Here is a 25,346-nt window from a genome sequence, read left to right as displayed (position 1 = left end):
AAACAATGCAAATTAATAAACACGTGGTATTAAAGGCCTCCTCATTAACAAAGCAAAAGACAAGATCAGAGGAGGCATGAACAGGTTCCACTTAAATTGTGAAGGACGCCAGTCCTCACTGTGGTATACCTATACATTTTATGAGCACAGCAATCAAAACTTGCTTTTAAAAAGGAATAGTACAAGTGCGAAGAATGCAAACTTGCTGTCTCATAATATGAAAAAAAGTGAGCCAAGCTGAGGGAAGAGAAATCTGCAGCCACCAAACAGCTCTTTTAATAACATATGCTAACAGTGGAAAAAACATTGATGTGTTGTGATGCATGACGGTGCATCCATTTTAGGCTTGAAAGGTTGGGAAAGGGTGTGTAATTGATGTATGTAGGTTCCACATGACCCCCATGCCATGTTGTGTTACAGCATTGCTTCAGTGTCCTTTTCTGATTCTACTTTCAGCCTGTTTGTCAATTCGGATTCAAGTTTGTCAGAGTCGTACTCTCTTACCATTTAACACTTCGATAAGTTCTCTCTCCCTAACTCTTCCAGCTTTCCTTGTGACAAGTCATCTGGAATGCATTCAATTTTTTTACTGATTCACAATTTTGCTATTGTTTTTATATTGGAAACAATGGAGGTGGAGGCTGCACCAGCTCCCTGTCTGCAAGTAGCTTATGGAAATTTACATATATCTGGTATACCATAAAAAAGGAAATAGTGATTAGAAAGGGGCATCTACACACTATATATGGCCTCACACCACACAGTTTATATAAATTTCTGATTAAAGCCATGTTCACATTTTAACAGAAAAACAAGACTCTCGCACTGCAAGTGCTGTTTGCTTGGCTCAGTACAGGATTCTTGGGGAGATTGAGGCAGCCTTACCATTAGTTTCTAACTATTTGCAAGTTTTCTAACCTTTTGATCTGTTTTGCGAATGAAATGACATTTTCAAAGACTCACAGGCTGCAATAAACACAGTAGTGAGATCTAAGAGTGAGGGCTGATATTTTACCCACCAGCTGTTTTTTTAGTTTGGTTAGTTATGAGTGAACATGAAAGTTATTTTTCTGCAATAATATGAACACAGCTTGAGTTGCATCTTTCAGGTCAGGTCAAAAACATCTGAAATTATTGCCACACATTTATATACAGAATACCACAGAACTCATAGCTGAAGTATAGGATACATATACTATATACACATAAAGTATATACATGGTACATAAAGTATATACATACTACATGAGAAAAGGTGCGATGCCTATTTATTAATGTTGGATACATTTCTATTAATAACTGGAAGAACTCAAAAGTTTAATTTTGACTCAAAACAACACAATAGACAAATCATACAAACTATACAAATGAGTTCACAAAAATACTGTGGGTTTTCATAGCACAGATCTGGAGCATTTATTCAGAGATATGAGAAAACACTCCTGCACTCTGTCTGGGAAACATGGGAATTGCCTACCAGATCACAGTATGTTCATATGAATGCAAAGCAACCCACTTGTGCTACGCAGAGTAAAAACAAGTAACTTTCCTTTACACTGATGTTAGCGAAAGCATTTCAATTCCATGTGTAACAGATGAAACAGTTGTAGTCGGAAAGGATGGACATCTGATTTTAGCTATTTGAAAGAACATCATGGAAGTAGCTATTAGCCTTGTCAAAAACATGCATCTATGCAATGTAAAGATCAGTAGTTGATATTTTTCTTGCTGTTGTCCAAAAAGCAACATACTGACATGCCTATGCAGTTCACATTCCTGGATGATGGAAAAAGTGGTTTATACAATGGAAATAATGATGACTTTGTATAGTAGTATAGTATAGTATGTATAGTATTTTCTGCATTGTTAAAAGCTTTTTCTGTTGTCTCCAAGTGAACATCAGAAAATGGCACAATAATTAATAGTACAAAGAAGCAGTCATACACATATACATTTAATGACAACAACAATAATAAAATAATGACATATGATGGTTCAGAGTGGACATGGCTTTCATTCATCTTCATTGTCTTCTATCTCTCTTCTGTCATAGTCATTTCATCATCATTAACCATCTTTGTTTTTCCCACTGTGTGTCTCTTCCTCAGCTTTGTCCAGGTCCTCAGAGAATGATGGTACATCTTTCTGTTGAAATACATTGATCATATTCTTTTCATACGCCATTAAAATAGGGGGGTGGAGTTGCATGCAACATTACACAAATCATTAACTTAATTTTTTTCACTGTCTTCTAAAAACTCACCACAGATCCTTCTTCTCAGTTCTTATTGAAAGAACAGGTCAACCATTTCGCATACTCCGCTCTGACCTAGAAAATACAATGAAATAGAACCACTTTAGAGTTAGGTTGTACTTTTTTGCAGACATAGTGACACTCTCTTTCTACTAAACACACAAGAAAACACTATCTCAAAGACAGAGAGCTGTTGTTGTTATCAGTAGTAGTGACAACAGTGGTAGTGGCAGTACTATATGAATTCAACATGTATAAGAGAGCAGCTTAAGGAGAGCGGAGTGAGTCTACCTCCTTGTTGAGCAGACAGTGGACGATGTAGAGGAAAGTGCCCTGCTGAGTGTTGAGAACTATGAAGAGGACGTGGAAGACAAGGTTAAACTGGAACAGGCCTAGAATCCAGCTACAACCCACTATGACAGACTGGGCCAGGATCTTGAACATAATCAACCTGCAAACAAAAAGACAGAAGGATTTTTTTTCTGTTTCTATCATTAATGTATATTAATTTATACAATTGTCAATTAAAATCACTTACAATTAGTATCATTTATTAACTATTTATTAAGAGAGAAATAAACCAGAGAGCACACACTCACTTTGTGTCTTTGGACTGCGAGACCTCACTCCTCATGTTGGCCAAAGTGGGTCTCAGAGTCCATAAAGTAGCACAGAACAAGATGCAGTTAAGCTGATAGAAGAGACATAATTAGAGTGAGTTTGACCCATTTATTCCACTAAGAAAACAATTTGAACATTAACACTCTGGGATAGTGATGCACGGAGCAGCTCTGATGTCATCTGAATCTGCATGTATGCATAAATCATCCACCCACCACCCACCTGAATGAATTATTTTCTCCGATTTAGAGACTCGCACCATCACACATTACCATTATTTCTCAGTGGGAAATATGTAAGTGTGATGATATGCTAACATATTACACTGGCTGTAAATAAACATTTATTTAAAGTTGAAGTTCCTCCCTACACTTTACATGATGTGCTGTCTCTGTGTTATGGGTGTATAAATATGTAGAGGTCTGTCTGCAATGAGGCAATGAGTAAAGTTTTAGCTCAGTAATCAGCGCAGTCGTCTATGATCCGAGAGAGACTCCAGTTCAAGACTCGGTGTGGGGACCTCCTTCATAAGGTATTTTATTCATGAACACTTATTGTAACAACAAAAAAGTATTTTTGTAAGCCTCTTCCCACTTTTATCCGTATATGACATAATGCACCCAGCATTTGACTCGTCATGGTTGAATATTTCACTAAATTGCTCCCACACTGAACTTTTCTGCCCTTCCTTTTTTTTGTTTTTAATTCCTTTTTTAATTTTGTCTTGGATCTTTTCTTTGCCTCCATTGCTGCTTAAGACAAATAGACCCCACAATTGGCGTTGTAAGGGTCTAGTCTGCTAATTCATGCCTGACAAAAAAATGAAGCTTTAAATATGTTCACGTTTTAGTGAATGTAATTAATATTTTCCTCATTAATGATGTATTATTTCATCCACCTGCAACCCATCTGCTATTAAACATAATGTTAATTTTTATGACTCGGCCCCAACCGATCCGCCAATTAATCATTGTGCCCGCAGATATGACTGTGATCTGCGCATCACTGCTGTGGGATAAAGATTCCACAGTATGAAACACTAATATACTCACAGCCAGCAAAGTAATCACTGGTCCTGTTAAAGCCCATTTGAAGTTAAGTTTTTGTGGTAGCCAGCACCTGAAATTTAATCACACATTACACACCATTATCCAGTCTTATTATTAAGTAATATTCCATTTAAATAGATATACATTGATCATTCTGTGTATCACTGTTTGTCCTACTCACACCCCTGCCTCAGTGGCACCATATCCATCAGAGTACACCAATGCAGAAATACCCACAATCACAAATGGAACACCGTAGCCAATCAGATAAAGAAGCGGCCAGGGGAGGCCTTCGCTCTGGATGACCTGCATCTTGGAGAGCCTTCGGACCAGCAGGTAAATTTGTAGGGCCTCCAGCTTCATCCACACAAAACTTGCAATAACTAAGAAGTGGAGTAACCCTGTCACAACAGTGCAGACAAGCTGTGGAGACACATAAGGAGAAACTAATAAAAGGCTTCTTTCTTTCATTCAAGCCCGAAACACCCCCAGCTGAGAATGGTTAGCTTCCTTTTGGTCACGTTTAATACACATGTCATGGTTCATGAGGTATTTTTTTAAAGCAAAAACAAAAATCTGCATCTTAGTGTTACTGTACCTCATGTTCAACATATCTGTCATTCCACAGCAGCAGCAGATGAGATAAGAAGAGGCAGAGGCAGAGGTGAAGACGGGCTGTGTTGTTGATCTTGGGGTTCCAGCTAAACAGGAGGAAGGTGAGGATGGCCAAAGCAAAGAAGAAAAGTCCGACAATCACACAAATTCGGTTCAGCCATTCCAAGAAAGGTTCCTCTGATGGAGGCTGAGAAGATACGACACACGGGCAATGATCAACCTAAGTTCAAGTATGGGAACCTGAAGTGGCAAATGCACATTCACATACAAATCTATAATACCTCCCCTATCTGCAGGATGAGGGCAAATGAAGAGAGATGGGAGCAGCTGCACACTGTGACGTTTTCACTAGAGTATGCAACCAAGCAGCCCTCTTCTGACCAGCGCATTGTAGTAATATTTTCTCCTTTTTTTTCACCTCCTTCTCCCATTCCTGTCTCCTCTCTTTTGTCCTCCCAGTACACACAGGTCACCAAACCAGACTTGGGTAATATCTGATGAAAAGCAAGGCATGTGTTATCTTAAAATGTATTTGTCTCAAAAAGTAGAGATGGATAGATGGATTGAGTAGCACCTTCTTGTGTCGGATGGTGAAGTTGACAGGCTTGGTCAGGTTGGTGTTGTTCATTAAGGGTAAGATTGCGGTGATAACATCTGAGTACATCTCTGTCCTGTTCTCTGTTTCAAAGTATTTATTACTCAGAAGAATCTCCATGCCGTTTATTGTCATGAGGGCAGCAGCTGCAAAACCTGGAAATGTCCACAGGGAGGCGATAAACACTGCTTTACAGTAAAAGGCCATATGAGTGTTTTGCATGTTTTAGCCCATATCACATCACTTTCCACAGTCCTGTGTTTATATGTGAATGTGTATGTCCTAACCTCTAGGCAGATGCTGATTTTCTGATCATTATGCCCCTCAGCACACAATGATAATGTACATTTTGGCAACATAAAAGTAGGTTAAGTCTGTACAGGTTGATTTTCCTACCATAGTGAAATGAAAGAAACCAACTGCAGTGCGAAAGGTGGGAAAGACACAGTGAAAATGTACATGATTTGTAGAATATGAGTAAGCAAAAAAAAATTGAGCTCTCCCTTACCGTTGTTGTTTTTTGCCAGACTTTCCAGGTTGATTTCCATGATGTTTCCTTTGGCTGAGAGAAGAGAGTTGTTTGCATTGTTGCTCCCAGGCCCAACAGTTTCAAGAGTTAAATCTAGCACACATATGAGAGTTACAATATCATTATTTGGTATTTACCCATGTAAACATACAGTAAGATGAGCATCTCTTACCCACTGTTGAAGTCTTCACAGTTTTCCTGGTTTGGTTCTGACCTGGCTGAATCATCGCAGAAACTAGACGGTTTGAGATGCTCAGAATCAGACTGCCAAGCTCCCCGTCTCCTTCACTACTGACCGTGATTGAGCTGGCCTGTGGTCCAACACCTGCCATTTGCTTTAAGAGCAAATATATGTGTAATGAGCAGCTGACCTGGCTGATCGTGCAAACACAAAGTAGTATAAAAACTTCCAACAAAAAGTGCACAAGTACCATAGATACTGAGAGGAAGTTTGCCACAGTCTGAAAGAAAAAGGTAGGGGAAAGAATTATGTAAATGCAGTCGTAATGTCATCCACACTTAAAGTGCATCAAAGTTGATGTAAAACCAGTGCTGTACACTTTAAGAGACTAATGTAAGCGGGAGAGTATAGAGTTCTCCATCTTAATGAAACAAGTTAAAGCTGGCAGATTTTAGCAGTGGCTGGTGCCCTTCTCTAAAATTTCAACTGCATATATTTAAACTGACCAAAGCATCGGATGGATTGCCATGAAATTTTGTACAGATATTCATGGTCCCCAGAGGATGAACCCTAATTTCTTTGGTGATTCCTTGACTTTTCCTTTAGCTTAAGAGAATCCAACTATGCATAATGGCTGAGTCAAATATATGTAGTTGCACTCTAGATCTGTCATAGAAGGAATTACATTTTGTGTTTTGTAAATGTTTCTAAAGCAGAAGCACTTTTCTGTTTTCTATACTGACCTGTTCTGATATAATGATGCCTGCACTGTCTTTAAGTTGTTGGTCCATTTTGTGAAGGAAAGCGATCCCTTTTGTCTGGCCCTACAACAAATTCACAAACTTCAACTTAAATGTTAGTAGCTGAAATTTGAATAGTGTGTAATATCCAAACTATGGCATATGTTGACAAATTATAGTAACATTTGGTCAACAAGACATAAAGCAAGATGCCTACTCACATTACAGGTGTAGTGGTTTAGTGCATATGTGTGGAGAATGGCACAGGCAAGATTTGTACTCATCTTTGGCTTGTTTAATTTTTCAGGCTAATTAACTAATTAACTTAAAATAAGAGTGATATATTGTAGATATAATGTTATTAGCATTTGTAAAATTGTCCTGTCCTTGACAATTCCACCCAGCAGGCAATACATACCTCTAGGGGTTCTATCACATCTAGAATATCCTGAAGTCCTGTTGAATTATTGTAGAATAAAATAAAATTAAAACACATGTAAAGGTCATTGACCACATCAAGATATGACAGCATACTCTTTATAATGTATATATTGCATCCTAAGCTTACCTTGACAAAATGAGACCCCTAATGTCCACAAGATTCCAGTTGAAGGGTAAAATCCATCTAGACAAGAACAAGAGAAGGTCCCCGGTACATTTGTGCACACAGTTTGGTTACCACATACACCCGGTTTCTCATTGCACTCATCTATATCTGTAGAGTGAGAAAACATATTAGTTAAACACATAGTAAAATGTATGATAGTAAAGTCAGACTAATAGTGAACAGTTGTACGCATTTTGACATCAAAGTACACTGATACGATTTGTCAATGTAAACTACGTAAAAAGCTGGTGACGCCTGTGAGTTCAATTGTGCACGTGCAGTACTCAAGCATCAGCGTCTAGCCTGCCAAATAGCAAAAGAAGAAGAGTTCGACCAATCATAGCACCAGATTCATCCCCCCCACTCCGTGTGTGTAAAAGGAGGAATGGGCCTGTGGACAGCTGGGTGTGTGTGTCTGTGTGTTGGCACTCTAGTCTATAACTTTGCCTACTCTAAGAAAATTTCAAGGAAAGGAAATACCCCCATTGCAAATTTAGTCCAATATGTAAAGAGGGATGTGATTACTTCTACAGTTTCAACAGCCATGTTCATATTCAGCCTGCATTGTTATTAGGTCATCATACCATTAAGCCTACCTATAATGACAACTGTTGTATTAACCAGCTCTTAAATATTTATTTCACCATAGCCACAAAATAGTCTGTTCAGGCTGGTTAGGGTTTTACAGCTACAATGTCATCATCTTTTCAAATTAGCTGAAAATCTAATTTTCAGTCAAAGTCAAAGTCAAATTGGCTTAAAGTTTGATTATTGTGGAAGTGTAAATAGTAACTGTATAAATGCAGCAGTAGTGGTAGCTTAGTGTGTAGCCTGAGTGAAATCGTAGGCGATGTTTAGAGAAGTGATAAATGGACTTTGCTGCATGAATGCAAATGATGCACTGTTGTGCGAATGAATGCAAATTGTGTATAGTAGTTCACTGTGTGGACAGCAGCAATTTGCATCTGATGCATCTAGGTTGGGGCAGTAGTACTCAAAAAATTCGTCCAGGCTTGGCAGGTCTGGTAAAGTTACAGATTTCAGCTATAACTGTGAGACTTTTGTGCACATTTTAAATACACTGGTTTAGATTTTCTCCAAGAAAAACATGCTTTCAGGCAAAGAACTCTGAAGTAAAAATTAGAACTGCATTTAGTAATAGCTTAGAGAACATGTAAAAAAAAAAAAAAAAATTACAGCTAGTCCTGATTATGTGGTGATGTGAAACATTACTATTGTAACAGACCTTGGCAAACAGGAGTTGCATCGGGTACAGTGTGGTAACCTTCACGGCATTCACACGTGTAATTTCCAAGGTTGTTGTAACACATCCCATCATCACCACAGACATTGTCAAGACACTCGTTAATATCTTAGAGGAAAAAAGAAAACACTGTAGTGTAAACCTCTACATACGCCTGGTACCTAAACAAATTGCAGCTCATCAGAAAGACACAAGTTTGAGATTGACAATGAAACACTGAGAGCAGCACATTTTTTTTAAATGTTACCTTCGCATTGGTTGGACTTTCTAGGTGGTAATGCTGGATTTGTTGCATTGAATCCATTCAGACAGGTGCAGATGTATGATCCAATAGTGTTGGTACAATTGGAGTAACGACCGCAGATTCCTGCAGTCCTTTGACACTCATCAATGTCTGCCAAGAGATGTCACAGACATGATTTTAAGGTGGGAAATACAGTACATGCTCACAAAATGCAGACCTTAAGTGTGCATGAAGCATCTTAATGTATCTCCAGCTGAAAAAGATAATTAGTGTCACACAATCCTATTGTAATTTACAACAATTACGATGAAATTAATGTACTTACCAACACAACCATATGAATCTCCTGTGGGTAGGTATGTTAGAGGGATTTCATACCCAGAAATGCAAATGCAGCCTCCTTTCTTACACTGAGCAAGTGGTCCACAGGAGCCTGGTTTACAACCACTGTGATCTAAATAGAGATAACACACACACACACAAACAAACACACAAGTGATATTCACGGTGAAAATATAAAAATAGGTCTCTATAACTGCAGTTTGCAGCATATCATTGAGTGGGACTTGTCTACACTTAAGTATAAAGAGAAGGATGACAATGAGTAATCATGCCTTACAGGTCACAAAACCCATACTGCTGAGTAGTGGACTTGATGGTTTGTAGACATAGAATCCTCCGGGACAAAGGGCCAGGCTCATTTTAATAGTGTGTTTCTCGCACGCTCCAACAAAACCATGAGCAATCCCTGTTGTTGGAGTTTCAGATTCAGTTTTTGGATATTCAAATGCAACACGGATGGTATATTTGGTACCACCACGAGGGCCTTTATAGCAACCCCAAAGGACTGTGTCTCCACCAATCCCTGTGAAGCGCCACCACGACCCAACAAGATGTTTATCATCCTTGGGGTAGCCTGGGAAGGACGTTGATTTAAATTCTAGGTTGCGCCATGGTACAGTTATGTTTGTGTATCCATCACAAGAACCTGCATGAAACAGCAAAATCAATAATAATGAACAAAAATGTTATTTCAAATATAGCCAGAATTTATATCTGAGGTTTTAAACATCGTCCATACCAGGAGGAAAAACACAATGGCCAGGGATGAAGAGTGATCCTATAAAGCACAGAGTCAAAGAAGAGTTATTGCTTCTAAGAAGAGCAGTCAACTGTTGAAAACAGTTCTTCTCAAGATAATGTGTACAATGAATCTGCACAGAAGCACGATTTCAAAGTCTAAAAAGAATTTAATTAAAAATTCTGTGTGATTCATATGCAAAACTATAATGAAAAATAGTTCACTGCTGAACTGGTAATGATGATGTTGATGACGAAATAGACATACCCTTAAAATCGTGAAAAAGCCTTAATTATAACAGAATTTGTTAGAAAAACACTGTACATTATAAAGTTTCAGTCTATTTGGTTAAAAAACATCTCAAAAGCACAGGTACCCTGTTAGATAGTAAAATAAGAGGGCAGAGGGATTTAGCAGGGCTATACTAAGTGGAGGTATATGCTCTCTGAGTGTTCTCTTGTTTAATTCAGTGTAATAATTAATTATCGGTTATATGAAACATTAACTTACCCAGGAGAAGTGAAAAGGCACAGCAGTTCAACATGACAGGTCTCACTCCACAAAATATCAGTTATCACTGTTTAAGCTATGTGCAGGTACAGTACCTTCAGAAAATTTGCAAAGCATCCCAAAACATTTTTCATACTTGGCACTGTTACGAAACACAATGCAAATTCACTCCTTTGTGATGGAAAGGCTTTAAGAGTAACACAGTTCATGAAAAGACACAAGGAAGGAAGAGTGAGACACTGTAATACATTTACATGACTCTGAATAAAATGGGTTAATAAAAACCATGTTACATGTTACAAAATGTACTACTGAGCTTTACAAAGTCAAAAATAAATATATTGTTTACAGAGAGAAGGTGTTCTTCATAACCATAATGGAGACACAATTAGCTTTAAAATTCTGTACATTTCATTTTCATATTTAGAATTTTTTTTTTTTTTTTGTTATGTTGAAGTTTTATTTTATATTAGATAGGTTTTTGTCAAACCAAATCATAACTGGTAAATGTCAAATATGTGGTTAGGGAAATTCATTCAAAAAGTAATGTTATTGGACAAAGTAAACATGTTTCAGTGGCTGTGTGTGGCTGAAAATGTGTTTTGCTCAGTTGAGGCTGAAAAATAAACTGTAAAAAATGTGGAATCACATGCACAAATCTGTTATAGTTACTGTGGATACACAGAGTGAAACACCTCAGGAGAGAAAGTGTGTGCTTCGGCAGGACATAATTTTGGCAAATCACTGTAAAAAATAGTTGCAGTTTATGGTGTCACAACACTGGGGTTAAGATCTGGTTAGGTTTAGGCACAAAAACCACTTGGTTACAGTTAGGGAAAAATCATAGTTTGGGTTAATGTCAGAAGGCATACAGCAGTAAGATGATGGACCTCAAAGGAGTGAGATGAAAGAGATTATTTCTTGAAAACATATCATCTAGAGAGGACCTAATGTGGCTATCACCATGTAATTATGTAATTTATATTCAGAATAGACTAATTAATATAGCAGCAAAGTGTCACAGGATATTACCAAATAAATACAGAAGGGAACATCAGAACAGAAGGGAGAAAACTAAACATATTTCAAATTACTAATTTCAATGGAGAGTTATTGATTTTTTTTTTTTTTTTTAATTCTAGCAAATCACAGATAGACTGAAATAACGGACAAAATTTGATAAGAGTTGTATATTAAGGGGACTTTGTAGTATACATGTTGTTTTCAAATGAACTTTTCACCATGCAATGCCTTCCAGTAATCACACCTGCAATAAATACTACCTCTGTGAATGTCTTTTCTCACCTAAATTTACACTTCAATGGACAGAATATAAGATACAGCACATCTGTTTTGTTTATTTATTTAATATTATAAAAGCAGTCTTGCAATTTGGTCATAGTGAGGAACTGCAACAGTACATTAAATTAAATGAACGGCAAACATTGTTACAGTACATCGATATTAATATCAGTGTGGACAATTCAATATTATGACGATTACTAAACGCATCAACAGAAACATCAGCATTGGTAATAATGTTTTAGTGATAATTTTGTGGATTGGAGACCATGTCCTGCTAGATGAGTGCAGTGGCCGGTTTACCCTGCGCGAGATGTTTATACGCTTATACGTTTATGTGTTCTCTGTAATACAGCCATGGTTTATACTCGATACCCATGGTAAGGCAGACATGTTCATTGCTCTATGGTGGTCATAAGTGTAGTCTTTTTACCGTGCACATACATCTATGGTGCGCATACTACAGCCTGGGGAGCCGCCATGAGCCAATCAAAAGAAAGGACGATGGAGCGGGTTTGCTAGGAACCATAGTTCTCGTCAAAGTTTCCTGTCGACTACGTAAACCAACGGAACGAAGAGGAGGCGTACCGGTAAACCAACAACGAGTATACAAATGTAATGTTTAATGTGTTAATATCTGAGATTAATGGATGTCTGTACAACTTTGTGTTCCTTTGTTCCTTCATTTCACATAATCGTCATGTTAACGGACAGGTGCTAACGGTTAGCACTAGCCGCACACTGCAGCTAAACAGCTTGTTAATTGTGTGGCTGCCGTTTATTTAGCATTAGGAGCTAACGTTAACGGTGCTTCTTTTGAGAAAATACTGCTCAGTGAAGGGCGTTATTAAGTTTTATGTTGCGTTTTCTGACTTGTGTTGTAATATTAATGTAGTTTCCTCGTCGAAACAGGAATTCAGTATCAATGGCCTACAAAAAAAGTTCATTAGAAATATGTTTCAGCTGTGAAAAATCAAAGTATTTAGGTAGTTATTGTGCAGGACAATGACTTTTCCGGCAGACTTTAATGTGCTGCTACAAAGAAATACATTAAATTTGTAGTCGTTAGTTCGCTTTGTGTTAACTTACTGGTATTCCTAACAACAACAACAACAACAACATACTGATAAGTTAGCAGTTGGACCATTTTGCCTTTAATTCACGTTGAGCCAGGTTAAGCCTCTTATTAATGCAACGCTATTGTTTTTAACAGTGATCCTAACTAGCCTGAAGCAACTGTTGATGTGCAAAGTCAACACGGGCGACAAATCATGACGTCACTGGTAAGTTATGACTATTCTCAGTTACAAAATGCATAAAAAGTCTGGTCTTATGGCATGATGTGCACTGCTGTAAACGTATGAAAAGCAAACTGCATAGTAGCTTTCAGCTCATAGCCTTTCATACATCATGTAGACAGTTTTATTCTGTGATTTACCTCAGCCCATCATGCAAATACTGTGGGAAGTTAGAATGAAGCTGTGGTCTTTTTGGTACTGGGAGAAAACCCAGTGCTGAGACAAAAGCCCTCTAAAATAAATCCTGTGCATGTGTTTGTCTTACAGGGGAGCAGCAGTTCCTCAGGCACTGAGTACACCGTGCGAGTCCCCAAGTGAGTGACATACATGTTATAGCGACAAAGCATGGACTGACATGCAGATACGGACAGAAAAGTGTCTGGAGCGTTGTCATGTATCACTACTTTGTGGTGTAATAGAAACTGAAAAGGGATTATTTTTCTAAAAACAAGGCTCTCAGAAGCACTTATTTTTGCTTTGCAACTGTATGTATTGAAAATGTATTTATCACTCCAAGCTTCACTTATTTCAATGTATGTATGCAACATCTGTATGCAGATGCTTCGTTACTGGATCTAGAATTCTTTTTAATGTCATGCACCAAGTATATTAACTTCAGTTTAAACAGATGTGTAGTCTAACCGTTACATTCATTGACATGATTGATTCCGTGTTCATGTATCTACCTTTTGTTGAAGCCCTTTATACTGATGCTTAAGTGAAATGTGCCTTGGCAAATGGAAATTGATTTAGTGGACTGTATGATAAATTGTTTATACTGTATGTAGGTGTATTTCTACACCCCATGACCCTCAATGGGAACAAGCATGTTAAGTTAATGAATGATTCGTATTTATGTTTTTTATCCCATAGAAACACCAGCAAGAAGTACAACATCATGGCTTTTAATGCAGGAGACAAAGTCAACTGTTCAACCTGGACACAGGTGGGTTTCATGTTGGCGTGTCTACACATGACAGATGTGTAGATTTTTCAGTCTTCCATATGTTTACATGCCTCCTTCCCCACCAGGCTCGTATGGAAAGAGACATGAGTGCTCGGCGGATATACGGGGAGGAGGAGACGGTGGAAGGCGCGGCTGGCAGTGAGTTTGGCAAAAAGCAGCGCGAGGAAGCACGGAGGAAGAAGTTTGGTATTGTGACACGTGAGTTCAAAGCGGAGGATCAGCCCTGGATTCTCAAAGTCAATGGCAAGGCCGGCAGGAGGTGAGAAGAAAGATACTTCTTTACGCTGTGAACCATTCTCATTTACAACAACCTCACAAACCCAAAAAAGGCTTGTAACATTAAATATTTCCTTACTGATACATGCATAAAGTTATCACATGTTGGCTTTGCACTTTTGAAAGTTGAGTTCACAATACATACATTTGTAGTACTAGGCATAATTTTGTCAAATTACCTCCATGAATGGAGATCCCTATTGTTTACAATACGGCTACTTTCTCCCTATGTCTGTGTACATGTCTGTGTCAGGTTCAAAGGTCTAAAGAAGGGCGGTGTTACAGAAAACGCATCCTACTACATCTTTACACAGTGTCCCGATGGAGCTTTTGAGGCCTTCCCTGTACAGGGCTGGTACAACTTCACACCGCAGGCCAAGCACCGAACTCTCACTGCTGAGGAGGCTGAGGAAGAGTGGGGCAGGTGAGAGAGGGGAGGAACAGAGGGGGATGGGTATTTGTGGTCAAGGCATAGGGACTGGAGAAAGTCAAGGTTAAAATGAGAAGAATGTAAGCATTAAAATGGGGGAGTTTTAGGAGATCTAGTGAGCAGAAAGGGGAGGCCAGGGTAAGAGAAACTGGAAAGAGGAAGAAAGGCAGTAAAGAGGGAACAGCTGAGTAGCGAAGGAGTCAGCAGTCAGGGATTGGATGTTGAAGTTAAAAATGGCACAAAAAGAAGAGGAGCAGAGAATGTGAACAAAGATGAGTAGGGAGATGTGTCAAAAAGTAAACTTCGGACTCCTTTTACAGGAGGAACAAGGTGGTGAATCACTTCAGCATCATGCTTCAGAGACGTCTGCGGGAGCAGGAGCGTGGTGAGGAAGACGAGGACGAGAATGAGAAATCGGGAAAGAAGAAAAAGAAGGGGGGTGGGAGAGGGGGTGACCTACGCATTCACGACCTGGAAGACGACCTGGAGATGAGCAGCAATGACAGTGACAGCAGTATGGGGGATGGTAAGGAAAAAGATGGATGTGATAAATGCCTTTTTCCTCTGTGTTGAAGAAGTGACCAAAATTTAAGATTAAAGTATTATGCTGAATTATGGTTAAAAAGAGGACTTGGCTACTCTGTCCCCTCACACCTGCATATCATAACCTGTTAGTTAAATTCACAAAAAACAACAATGCAAACTTCTTCTCGTGTCTCCTACCACTTTGAAACTTTTTATTAGTATGTAAATATATGTGGTGTGGGAACATGAGAGGGCCATTTACATCCATAGTTTCCTTCCATTATTCATTTCCTTTTTTTGCGGGCATCCCTCTTTTCATTGGATAGATGGAGAGAGCAAGGCAAAGACAAAGAAAGACACGGGGAAAGGAAAAGGAAAGAAGAAGAAAAAGAGCAACGACAAAGAGGCCTTGGAAGACAGTGATGATGGTGACTACGAGGGTCTAGAGGTGGATTACATGTCAGATGAAAGCAGGTCAGATACTTTGCTTTGTCGCACACAAAAACCTCTTCTCTATAAACAACAGAGGTAGGTTTTTGATGGTTTTGTTTCATCTTTTACAAGTATGTAATTTTGTTTTCCAAAAACAGTTCAGATGAAGAGCCAGAGAAGGGGAAGCCCAGCAAAGGAGAGGACCTCCCTAAAGGTCAACCAGAAAATTATGAACCTTTCCTGTAAATTGTCAGCAGCAATGTATTTTTAGTTGGTTTGACTTATCGACTTGATTCGATGAATAGCTGGTATTTACATTGTTGTCTTAACCTAATATTCATCCTTAACAGGGATTGATGAGGCATCTGAAAGTGAGGAAGAGAGTGAGGAAGAGAAACAGAATGAGGAGGAAACAAAAGAGGAGGAAGAAGAGGAAGATGGAAAGAAAACTCCAGTCCAAGTGGACAAGAAGAAGAAAAAAGGTACAGACCTCATGAAGACAGATGATGACAGTTTGACAAAATACATCGACGAATGAGTTCTTAGTAAACATGAGCAGCACTAAATGATACTTCTTTCTGTTAAAAGTGACATTATGTTAAATTGTATGGATTTGTGTGTCACAGACAGCAGCGGCGAATCAGACAGCTCAGACGACAGCGACATCGAGGGAGAGACAGCCTCCGCTCTGTTCATGGTGTGTGGTAGAATAAATAGACATTTATGCATTTCCCTGCTAAGTCCTGCTAGAACAAAATGTAGATTTTCAGTCTTACCACTTGGTATTTTCTTGTCTCTTCCTCTTGATCATAAGTAACTAGATGATTAACAAGTATTTAGTTGTCACATGGGCTATTACTAAGACTATTTACAGTTTTTTTTAAATCAAACATCGTCTGTTTCTCTCTCTCTCTCTCTTTTAGAAGAAGCGCACACCTCCTAAACGTGGAGGTGGGCGTGGCTCCGCAGGGAGCTCCAGGACTGGTAGCCGCCCCGGAACACCATCCATAGACTCTGCCTCCACCTCCAACACTCTCCGTGCCGCTGCCAGCAAGCTAGAGCAAGGTGTTTGCTCCTACACTAACAAACATACCCATGCAAAAGTATAATTTAAACAAGACGCATGACAGATGTTTTATATACTTATGTAACACTCTCAAAAGTTGCTGTCTGAAAACTCTGAAACTTAAAGTCCAGCTGCCATTACTCCACACCAACAAGTCTCACTTTCCAACAGGTAAAAGACAGACTCCGGGTCCTGGCACTGACTCACCAGCTGCTAAAAGGCTGAAGATGGAGCCCAGCAGCCAGAGTCCTGTTCCCTCTGGGAAGAGCACACCTCAACCCCCATCAGGAAAATCCACTCCAAGCTCCAGGTACTTTGTTAACAGTCATGCTTTATGCCTCTAAGAAATATGAAGTTATTTCTTCTTTTCTGATGTTACTGCAAAATTGTAAAATACTAAATAATTTAAAAAGCTGACATCAAAATGCAAACAGACATTTAATTTAAGCCTTAAGAGAAATAGTTTCACTGGGCATTTGTGAACAAGGTAAAAACCATATCCCTTTCTATCCATCTCATAGTGATGTGCAGCTAACAGAGGAAGCGGTTCGGCGCTACCTGATCCGTAAACCAATGACCACCAAAGACCTGCTGAAGAAGTTCCAGACAAAGCGCACGGGATTGAGCAGTGAGCAGACTGTCAACGTGCTGGCACAGATCCTGAAGCGGCTCAACCCCGAGCGCAAGAATGTTAATGACAAAATGCACTTCTACCTCACTGAATAACCAATGAAAGTGGGGGACGGAGCAGCGGTTGAGAGGACCTCTATGGGTGAAAAGTTTTGGTGTTTTTCAGAAACCCCCTGACCCTGCCGGAGAGGTTTTGTGTTCGTTTTAAAACAGGTTGTGCTGTGACATGCCACGAGATGAAAAGCTGAAACTGTCTCACTTGGTGTTTATCAAAAAGTATTTTGTTAAGCATGAATTAATTTTTCATACCCTGAAGTTTCATATTAAACAATGAAAACCTTGTTAATGTTGAGAGGGAAAATAGCTCAAACTCTGTGTGGTTTCTCTCCATGTGTAAACTGTTTAACTTAGAACTTAATGAATGAAAAAAAAAAAATCTTGAACTTGTTTTTCTTTGGTAGAAACTTTTTCTAATAAAACTTCAAATCTGCTGCTGTGCAAGGCTTTTCTCTTTGTACCCCATCTGTCATATACACTTTGTTTTATGGTATGAAAAAAAACATCTTTTGTCCTCATTGGGACCTACTAACACAGGCTCTTATTTTAATGAAATTATGATACAAACACTGGTGTAAAAATCTAAATAGAAATCTGTTTTCAAATCTTAATCAGCAATCCACAAATATGAAGTAAGGTTTTGTAAACAGGCTTTTTTAAAACTTGGGTTGGAAGAAAAAAAATATTTGCATTCTTGATAAATTCAAAGAATTATAACTGAAGATATTGTCAGCCTTTATGATATACAATCCATCCACTTTTGTATATAATTGTCTATGTACACACTTGTGGAGGGGTGCTATTCAGCTAACTGCCATTTGTTTGTGTTTTGCTTTGAGGGAAAGTCCCTATTTGCATATGAGGGAGAGTGGGAAGGGAGACTAGAAGGATGAGTTCCTTGTTTCTGTTAAATAATCGGTAGATTATGGTCCTTATTTCTCAGATTTTTTTTCTAGATTAATTTCTTTAGATTCATTAGATTCTAAGTAAAGCGTTGCTAAAATGACCCCTCATAAAACTTGACTGTGAAAGAAGCTTCAGTACACTAGAGAATATGTATTCCATTATTTAATGAGGCACTTAACTTCCTTAACACCAGAAGTAAAAAAAACAAACAAAAAACATTAAAGTAAAGACGATGCAGCTCAGTGTTTGGTCACTTCATGTCCTGGCGATGTCATAGTTGGCCACAAACCAGTCGCAGGTCATCTGTATAGCTAGAAGGACAGAAAAACAAGAAAGGGTTACCTTCACCAGGCTGAGCATGCATGCAAATATTCATTCAAACCACTCATTTGTATATAAGTTGAGAGACAGACTTATCTTGAAACAAGGCTATTTGTTATAGTTTATTGTGCTCGTTGTAGTTAGACAGCATTGTATAGACTTCTTCTGTTTTTGCCATCATGAAGTGAACTCTGACCTTCTCTAAGGGGTGTGAAGGTGAAGTCAGGGAGGTAGCGTCTCAGCTTGGCGTTGCTGGCCGTCTTCTTCATCTGGCCGTCAGACAGGGTGGTGTCATACTGATGTGAGGCGTCAAGGGGAGAGCGGGTGGTAGTTCTAGTTGCTTTGAGCTATTACCAAAACAGCACCAATTTACTTCCTGACTCCCTGAAATTCGTAAAGTAGCTGCTCAAGAAAAAATATGGTTTCCATCACTCAAAAATGAAAAATTGTTCCAACAGCCATACAAGCTTTAAACAAGTAACCTCCTCTTAAATTACAAGAAATCCAGTCTGTGGTGTGTAGAGTGTTAATCCATGTCTTTGTCTCTGTTATGTGACCCCTGTAATCCTCTATTTTGTAGAACTCTGTATAAAAGAACTTCTTAAAGGTAGGAAGTAAATGAAACCTGTCATGATGACCCATATATGGGGACAGGATCATTGGGGAATATTGAAAGGATACATGTATTTTGCCTTTGAAGCCCAAAGCATGTGCAATCATGTCCGCAGCCTCTTTGATTGAGACCTCATCGTCTTCCCCCACTGAAATGAAACCAACAGTGACAAATGAATGTAAATAAAGCCTCAGAGATGCACACAAAGGATGAGAACTGTGCTCACCAGAGAGGATAATGGGATCAATCTCTTCATATTCTCTCAGGACCCAAATGATTAGACGACCCAAGTCCTGAGAATAAACAGACAACGGGTTTTGGTTGACATGATTCAGTGTTTTCATACTGTTTTAAGATTTTCACCTTAATTCAGTCAGACATACATTTGGCCAAGATAGTTACAGAATACCATGGGATTTTCACACACGGTGAAATCTAAGATCGAATATATATATTAAATATGTGTAATAATACCATACCAGAGAAAAGATGAACTGTCTTCTAGGAGCTCCAGATCCACACACATTCACAGGAGTTCCTTCATCTATGAGTGAGACAAGAGGAAATAGACTCTATTACGTGGTTATTGTCTGTGTTAGTGTGTGATTTTCATCGCTTGTGGTCTGCACATGTGTGTATCAAGATGAATTAAGGGGTCTTAGTTAATCACTTTTGGCTTTGTATGTCTTGTTAACAAGCGCTGACAGCACATGACCCTTTTCTATGTTGAAGTTGTCGTTGGGGCCGAACACATTGGTGGGGATGACTGCTGTGTAACGATGTCCGTACTGCTGAAAGTAAGCCCTGTAAACACACACATCAGACATACACTTCAACTTCAGATAAAATTCTTAAAAGCCTTTCTGCAGGTCATTGTGGTTAGTTTTTTCTCCTCAAATCCATGAAAGTCGTGGTTGATGCATGTTTCCCACTTTCCACCTCCAACCATAAACACAGCACTAAAGTCTTTATATCATAGGGCTTTTTAAGTAGAAACTTGATCCCTCTCAGAGTCCATTTTGCTTTATGGCATTCACAAATTGAACTGCTCTGAAAACAGAGCATCAAATGGCACCGTGCATGCGGCTCAGTGAATTACAACTAATTATGGATGTTTTCACAGAGTAATGGGTTGTATTCACGCATGTAGGCACATCCTCAGGTCAAATAAAGCTACAAAAGCCTAAACAGAAAGTACTTGCCTCATCAAGCGCTGCCTCCTCAGCTCTTTGTTGAGGATGAATGCATGTCAGATTCACCTATGTGCCTGTACCACGCCCCTGTTTGCACTGCAGCTGCTTACCTGTTCTGAACATCAATCATTCTTTTGGCATATGAGTAACCAAAATTGGAGTCATGCGGTGGCCCATTGTGTATCTGTGAGAATGAGGGATTATAGTAAGGATAGAGTTATACCACAACCAAAATAACCTTTTTTGATAATATGTAAAATTATTCAAATCCCAAATTACAGGTGGTTAGTCAGCCCAAAATAACACCCTCATATTTAATATTGAAAAAAACTTTGTTCCAAGGACCTAAACGTGGTAAATCAAGGTAAAACAAAAACCCTACCATGGTCTCATCAATGGGGTATGTGGTTTCATCAGGGAAGATACAGCTGGACAGGCAAGACACGACCTTAGTGACACCCATCTCATGGGCTGTTTGTAGTACATTGTCATTGATCTTGATGTTGTCTCTCTGTGAAAGTGTCAGACTGTCACTGTGTTGGCCATCACAGTTAAAAGACAATGTAGATTTGGCACGCTGACCCCACTTTTATTGCAGGGTTAAAATAAATTTTCCTGCAACAGTTTGCAATTGTCTCACCAAAAAGTGTAGGTTTTCCCTCATGTGCAGATAGAGTCCTCCCACTTTTGCAGCCAGGTGGATGACATGAGTGGGGCGATACTTCTCGAACACAGCCCTGGTCTGCCCGATATCTCTGTTCATATTTTAGTGCGCAGTTTTAATGCCACATGTATTTAAATAAAAAACATAAAAATAGAGTCATGCACAAATTTGTTTGTTGGAACGCTCTGGTTCAACAGAGGGATTGAAGCAACTTACACAAGATCAGCATCTTTAGAAGAGAGGAAGATCCACTCTTCTCCCTCACGTTTCCCCCCCTCCTGCTGCACCACATGCTCAATGGCTTTGCCTACCAAACCAGATCCACCAGTCACCAGAACACGCATTGGCATGCCTTTGATCCCGTGGCCAAATAATCTATATACTGAGTGAAAGTCACACGGAAAAGAGCTGTCATGATTCAAATAAATATGTTCCTCGTTGGATTAATATAGGTACATAAACGCAGTAGTTCACGTCCTCTAATACAAGTAGGTGAACCAAATGAAAACACAAATACAGATAATATAAATGCATCACATTTCTAATGCCTTCGTGATCCTCACCTGTGTGTTAGAGGGCTGAGGTAAGTGTGGACATCACCAGAGAGTGTTTGTCTAATCCAGGCTTTCAGTATATGTTTTAGCAATCCTGTCTTAAAAGTACTTCAGTCTTTTGTATGGCTTTTTTCACTCAGCTTCTGAGTGATGAACAGGATTTAGGTGTGTGAGGCAATCTGAGACTCCTCCTTCGACATGTCTCCGCCTATGAATTGATGGAAAAGATGAGCTGTTTCCATCTACTGGTCATAATGGACCTGTAGATTACATGCTATTGATTGACCCATGTTCCCTTCTGTTTTAATATAAAAAACAATAAAGATTAAACTTAAAATAGAAGATTCATGACAGCATTGTGCTTGTGTACTAAGAAACTTCACACACTAAACCAAGAAGAGTCTTTCTCACATCCAAGTTCACTTTGATTTTATTCGGTAAAGTGCGCTGCAAAATGTTTCACAAACACTGTCTCTGTGATAATATATAAAAACTTTATTTAGAATCAAAGAACTCTCTTGCCTTTTAATGTGGAACTAACATATGTATAAACAAATATTGTATACATTTAAAGCTGAGATTCTTAACTTTCTGCATGGTGCTCTCTTCTCCAGCAGTGGGAGGTAATTTAAATGATGTTAAAACTACAGCAAAGATGGTGCAGTTGTTGTGGGCGGATGTGTAGAAACTTCAAAAAAGCTCCAGTGAATGAAGACTGATAATCAAGGGCTCATTCAGTTGATTATGATCCATGAAAATGTGAACACTGTGATGCCGCTTCTGTTAGAACAGACTTCTTTAGTACTCTTGGCTGAGGCAGGTGTGACCCCGACAACCCAATCAACATTTCCCTATAGCACAGTGTGGAGAGTGTCTCAACTACAATAAATATCCCCAACACTTTATCATAGATGTATATAACAACTGTATATTAACTAAAAGACATGGCGGTCATTGACACAATCCTCAGAGCTCAGGTTGTGCTCTGTTAACATCCCAGCTGAGTCAATATGTGTGTGTTAGCCCGGAAGGTTCCGACAGATGATGGAGATTCGGCGCTGCCGAGGCACTTTCTGTCCATTGAACACAGACTCTTCATCTTTTAGGATCTCATGAGTGAAGTTATATCTGGCCTGGTTCCTGTAGGAGTGTGAGGAGAGCACAAGGAAAGAGATTACTGCGCTGTTTATTGCTAGATGTAAGTTACATGTTGTGCAAAATTATTGCAGTTGATTGAAACTACCTCTGTAGCACAGCCAAAACTGTCATGGGAAGGATCAATTAACAGTATTTTTGAGACATAAACCGTTCAGCCTCAAACTATCGAAATATATAATTTGAGTCAACTTCAGTATGCACTAAACCTCAGTATGTAGAGGGAGCGTCGTGGCAGCAGCAGGTCCAGCCATTCACTGGTGGCATCCTCCTTTACCAAGCGCATGATGCTGTCTGACAGCAGACTCAACCCAGCGATGGTGCTGCCACAAAACTGAAAAATTGGTGGGACAAAATGAAAGAATGAATGAAGCTGGTATCACATCTCACACAAAAGACTTTTCCAAAGGGAAAGATGATGAGCATATTATCCACTTACCTTGACACTGTCAACGTGAGGCTTGATGTAGCCAGTCTTGTCCAGATCTAGGACGTGCACAGGCCCAAGGAGTGGGCTACCCTCATCGAACGCTACAGATCGGACACGAGTCAAGACCTCCTCACATTCTGCCCCCCAACTCAAACGCTCAGTCTCTCGGTACCCGTGAATAGCCTGAACGTGGGAAGGTGAAGACAGCACAGATAAAGTCAGCATCACTGTCACTTCAAACACAACCTTGCTCCATCTGTGGAATAAGAAAATAACTGTTTATGTGGACAATTAAAGTTTGTCAAGAGTGTGAAATTATGTACGGGGATCATTTTATCTAATAATCTTGATCAGTTTACAGCCTGTGGTTGTACTAGGCTATATGTCACCCCGAGCTGGTAAAAACATCAAAATTTCAAGCATGTAAACATGCACATACACATCTATGGCATAAATGTATTGCATTTCTGTTTAATTTCAGATTTTGTGACCAATATTTACAGTAACTAAATCTTATTGCTGCCAATATTTGCCAGGACACTTTTGAAAGACATTTTTAATGCTTCTAATTGAATAAATATAGCCTAAAGAAAATCAAAAATGTCAAGTGGAGAAGAACTTTAAGATATAAATCATTAAACCAAAAACTGGACCCACAAACAGGGAAAACAATTATATTCATGTAATTAAAGCGACTTTTTGTTGCTGGTCATGATACATATGCATACCGAATTCTGTTCTTCTACGGCAATTCGTGTCAAGGGGCTAAATTTTCTTAATTTTCTAGGGGGCGCTGTCGAGCCATTTTGCAAGACCCATAAAATATTACATTTTTCACCGCTTTTGATGTATGCGCAAAGTTTAACAACTTTCCGTGCACGTTTAGGCCCTCAAAAATGCATTTGTTTCGGAAGAAAAATAGTAATAGAGAAAAATTCCTTGAGTTATTTTTCTCTATTATTAGGTGCAGTTAAAAATTACTAAATCATCCGGTGAAGGATTTGGGCAAAAAATCTGTTCAAGTGTAGATTCATCGTAAAACCAATAACAGATGTGCGTTTGGAGCGTGACCCTGCACCTCCACATCCACCTCTAATATGTCAACACGACGTGACATTTTGTAGAAACCAGTTATAATAACTAAAAAAATAAAGCATGTGTTTGTTATCTTACATCGTCCCAGTGGTCAAATTCGTAGCGTTTCTTCTTCAAACCTAGTTCCAGCTCTCGCATAAAAGCTCCCTCCTCCTCCTCGGTGATGAAGTCCGCCCTCACCTCCACCTGTGAGCCGAGTCTTTGCAGCAGCTCTCGGCTTGACCCGACGATCAGAGTCGCATCTCTGCCGGCTAACAGGCCGCCGCTGCTGGCGCAGGAGCTCAGACCGCGCCGGGGACTGGTGCACACAGCTGGTTTATGGAGGTGTTTTACTACTGTCAGCAGCAGTTTCATCCTCCTGTTTCAAATAGATTTGGTCAACCTCACTACACAGTTCCGAGTTGCCTTTTAGAAACGTTTTCGTGTTTTGTTGACAGAAGTCAAGCCGCAATGTGAGACGCCATGTTGAGAACGCAATGCATTGTGGGGGATGTATTCTTACAGCAATGTCACGCGGTTGTGTGTGACAGAGTAGGGTATCCTTGGCAAGGAAATGTGACATTGATGTATGAGACAGTATGTGGATGTTGCACATGTTCATTTGAAATAACTTTTTGGATTGAGGATATAATATTGACATATTGAATGATGACTGTTGACTATTTGTGGCACAAAGTAAAGTTTTTCTTAATATTGCTTGATATGATTTGTTGATTATTTACTCCTCTACCTCACTCTTGCCTAGCCTCTGTCCAACCTGACTTATATGGTTTGATTTTGGAATGAAGCCCCTTGTATACACAGTGTCTTATAAAAAAAAAAAAAAAAACAGAAATACTCTAATTCTCTATTCATACAGACACGCTTTCTTGTCTCAGTTTGCTTTTCTAATATCATATGATAGTGAGCATTAAATGTGAATAAGAGAAGCAGACAAGGTGCTATATTTTAACAGCTGTCAATAACTGTTACCTCCATTATTGTCCAACAGCTAGCCTCAGCATATGTGATTGTATATTATTTTTATGTCTAGGCTTCCAGGCCTGCATGCAATGCTCAGCTACAAAAGAATACTGAGTACAAGCCTGCTGCTCGCTCTCTGGCTCTCATACCTTTGGGATATGAACATATAAAAGGTAGAG

The 25,346-nt window shown here is 39.2% G+C and overlaps 4 protein-coding genes across 6 annotated transcripts; 1 reads left to right on the top strand and 3 right to left on the bottom strand.

The window, feature by feature from the left end:
- Positions 1-1,322: 1,322 nt before the first annotated feature.
- LOC122966472 (adhesion G protein-coupled receptor E2-like) lies at positions 1,323-9,007 on the bottom strand. The gene is made up of 17 exons (XM_044330748.1): positions 8,703-9,007; positions 8,438-8,563; positions 7,153-7,299; positions 7,003-7,040; positions 6,588-6,668; positions 6,095-6,124; positions 5,836-5,998; positions 5,643-5,756; positions 5,114-5,289; positions 4,821-5,033; positions 4,523-4,726; positions 4,106-4,347; positions 3,928-3,994; positions 2,854-2,945; positions 2,546-2,705; positions 2,264-2,329; positions 1,323-2,145 (listed from the first exon to the last, which is right to left on the bottom strand). The coding sequence occupies exons 2-16, from the start codon at positions 8,520-8,522 to the stop codon at positions 2,279-2,281; spliced, it is 1,863 nt and encodes a 620-aa protein (XP_044186683.1). The 5' UTR covers positions 8,523-8,563; positions 8,703-9,007; the 3' UTR covers positions 1,323-2,145; positions 2,264-2,278.
- A 3,093-nt stretch (positions 9,008-12,100) lies between these two features.
- On the top strand, positions 12,101-17,706 carry gtf2f1 (general transcription factor IIF, polypeptide 1). 2 transcript variants are annotated; one of them, XM_044330756.1, is made up of 14 exons: positions 12,101-12,207; positions 12,806-12,875; positions 13,158-13,204; positions 13,764-13,836; positions 13,923-14,116; positions 14,387-14,557; positions 14,884-15,089; positions 15,415-15,562; positions 15,679-15,734; positions 15,871-16,002; positions 16,147-16,217; positions 16,444-16,585; positions 16,758-16,896; positions 17,108-17,706. In XM_044330756.1, exons 2-14 carry the CDS (start codon positions 12,864-12,866, stop codon positions 17,310-17,312), a joined length of 1,596 nt encoding a protein of 531 aa, XP_044186691.1. In that variant the 5' UTR covers positions 12,101-12,207; positions 12,806-12,863; the 3' UTR covers positions 17,313-17,706. The 2 variants fall into 2 exon arrangements, with proteins under 2 accessions (XP_044186691.1, XP_044186692.1); XM_044330757.1 differs by lacking the exon at positions 12,101-12,207 and adding an exon at positions 12,228-12,315.
- Positions 17,707-18,342: 636 nt separating this feature from the next.
- LOC122966483 (GDP-L-fucose synthase-like) lies at positions 18,343-21,844 on the bottom strand. 2 transcript variants are annotated; one of them, XM_044330765.1, is made up of 11 exons: positions 21,534-21,844; positions 21,187-21,352; positions 20,947-21,061; positions 20,689-20,817; positions 20,417-20,490; positions 19,784-19,917; positions 19,593-19,657; positions 19,340-19,406; positions 19,182-19,261; positions 18,697-18,796; positions 18,343-18,490 (listed from the first exon to the last, which is right to left on the bottom strand). In XM_044330765.1, the coding sequence occupies exons 2-11, from the start codon at positions 21,318-21,320 to the stop codon at positions 18,435-18,437; spliced, it is 954 nt and encodes a 317-aa protein (XP_044186700.1). In that variant the 5' UTR covers positions 21,321-21,352; positions 21,534-21,844; the 3' UTR covers positions 18,343-18,434. The 2 variants fall into 2 exon arrangements, with proteins under 2 accessions (XP_044186700.1, XP_044186701.1); XM_044330766.1 differs by having other exon boundaries at positions 21,187-21,844.
- Positions 21,845-21,936: 92 nt separating this feature from the next.
- alkbh7 (alkB homolog 7) lies at positions 21,937-24,732 on the bottom strand. Its single transcript, XM_044330775.1, has 4 exons — positions 24,283-24,732; positions 23,119-23,292; positions 22,889-23,013; positions 21,937-22,664 (listed from the first exon to the last, which is right to left on the bottom strand). Exons 1-4 carry the CDS (start codon positions 24,556-24,558, stop codon positions 22,544-22,546), a joined length of 696 nt encoding a protein of 231 aa, XP_044186710.1. The 5' UTR covers positions 24,559-24,732; the 3' UTR covers positions 21,937-22,543.
- Between the last annotated feature and the right edge of the window lie 614 nt (positions 24,733-25,346).

The sequence above is a fragment of the Thunnus albacares genome, chromosome 17, assembly GCF_914725855.1.
Source record: "Thunnus albacares chromosome 17, fThuAlb1.1, whole genome shotgun sequence".
NCBI lineage: Eukaryota > Metazoa > Chordata > Actinopteri > Scombriformes > Scombridae > Thunnus > Thunnus albacares.
The sequence above is the reverse complement of the archived record's forward strand: the minus strand, read 5'-3'. Positions and strand labels throughout refer to the sequence as shown.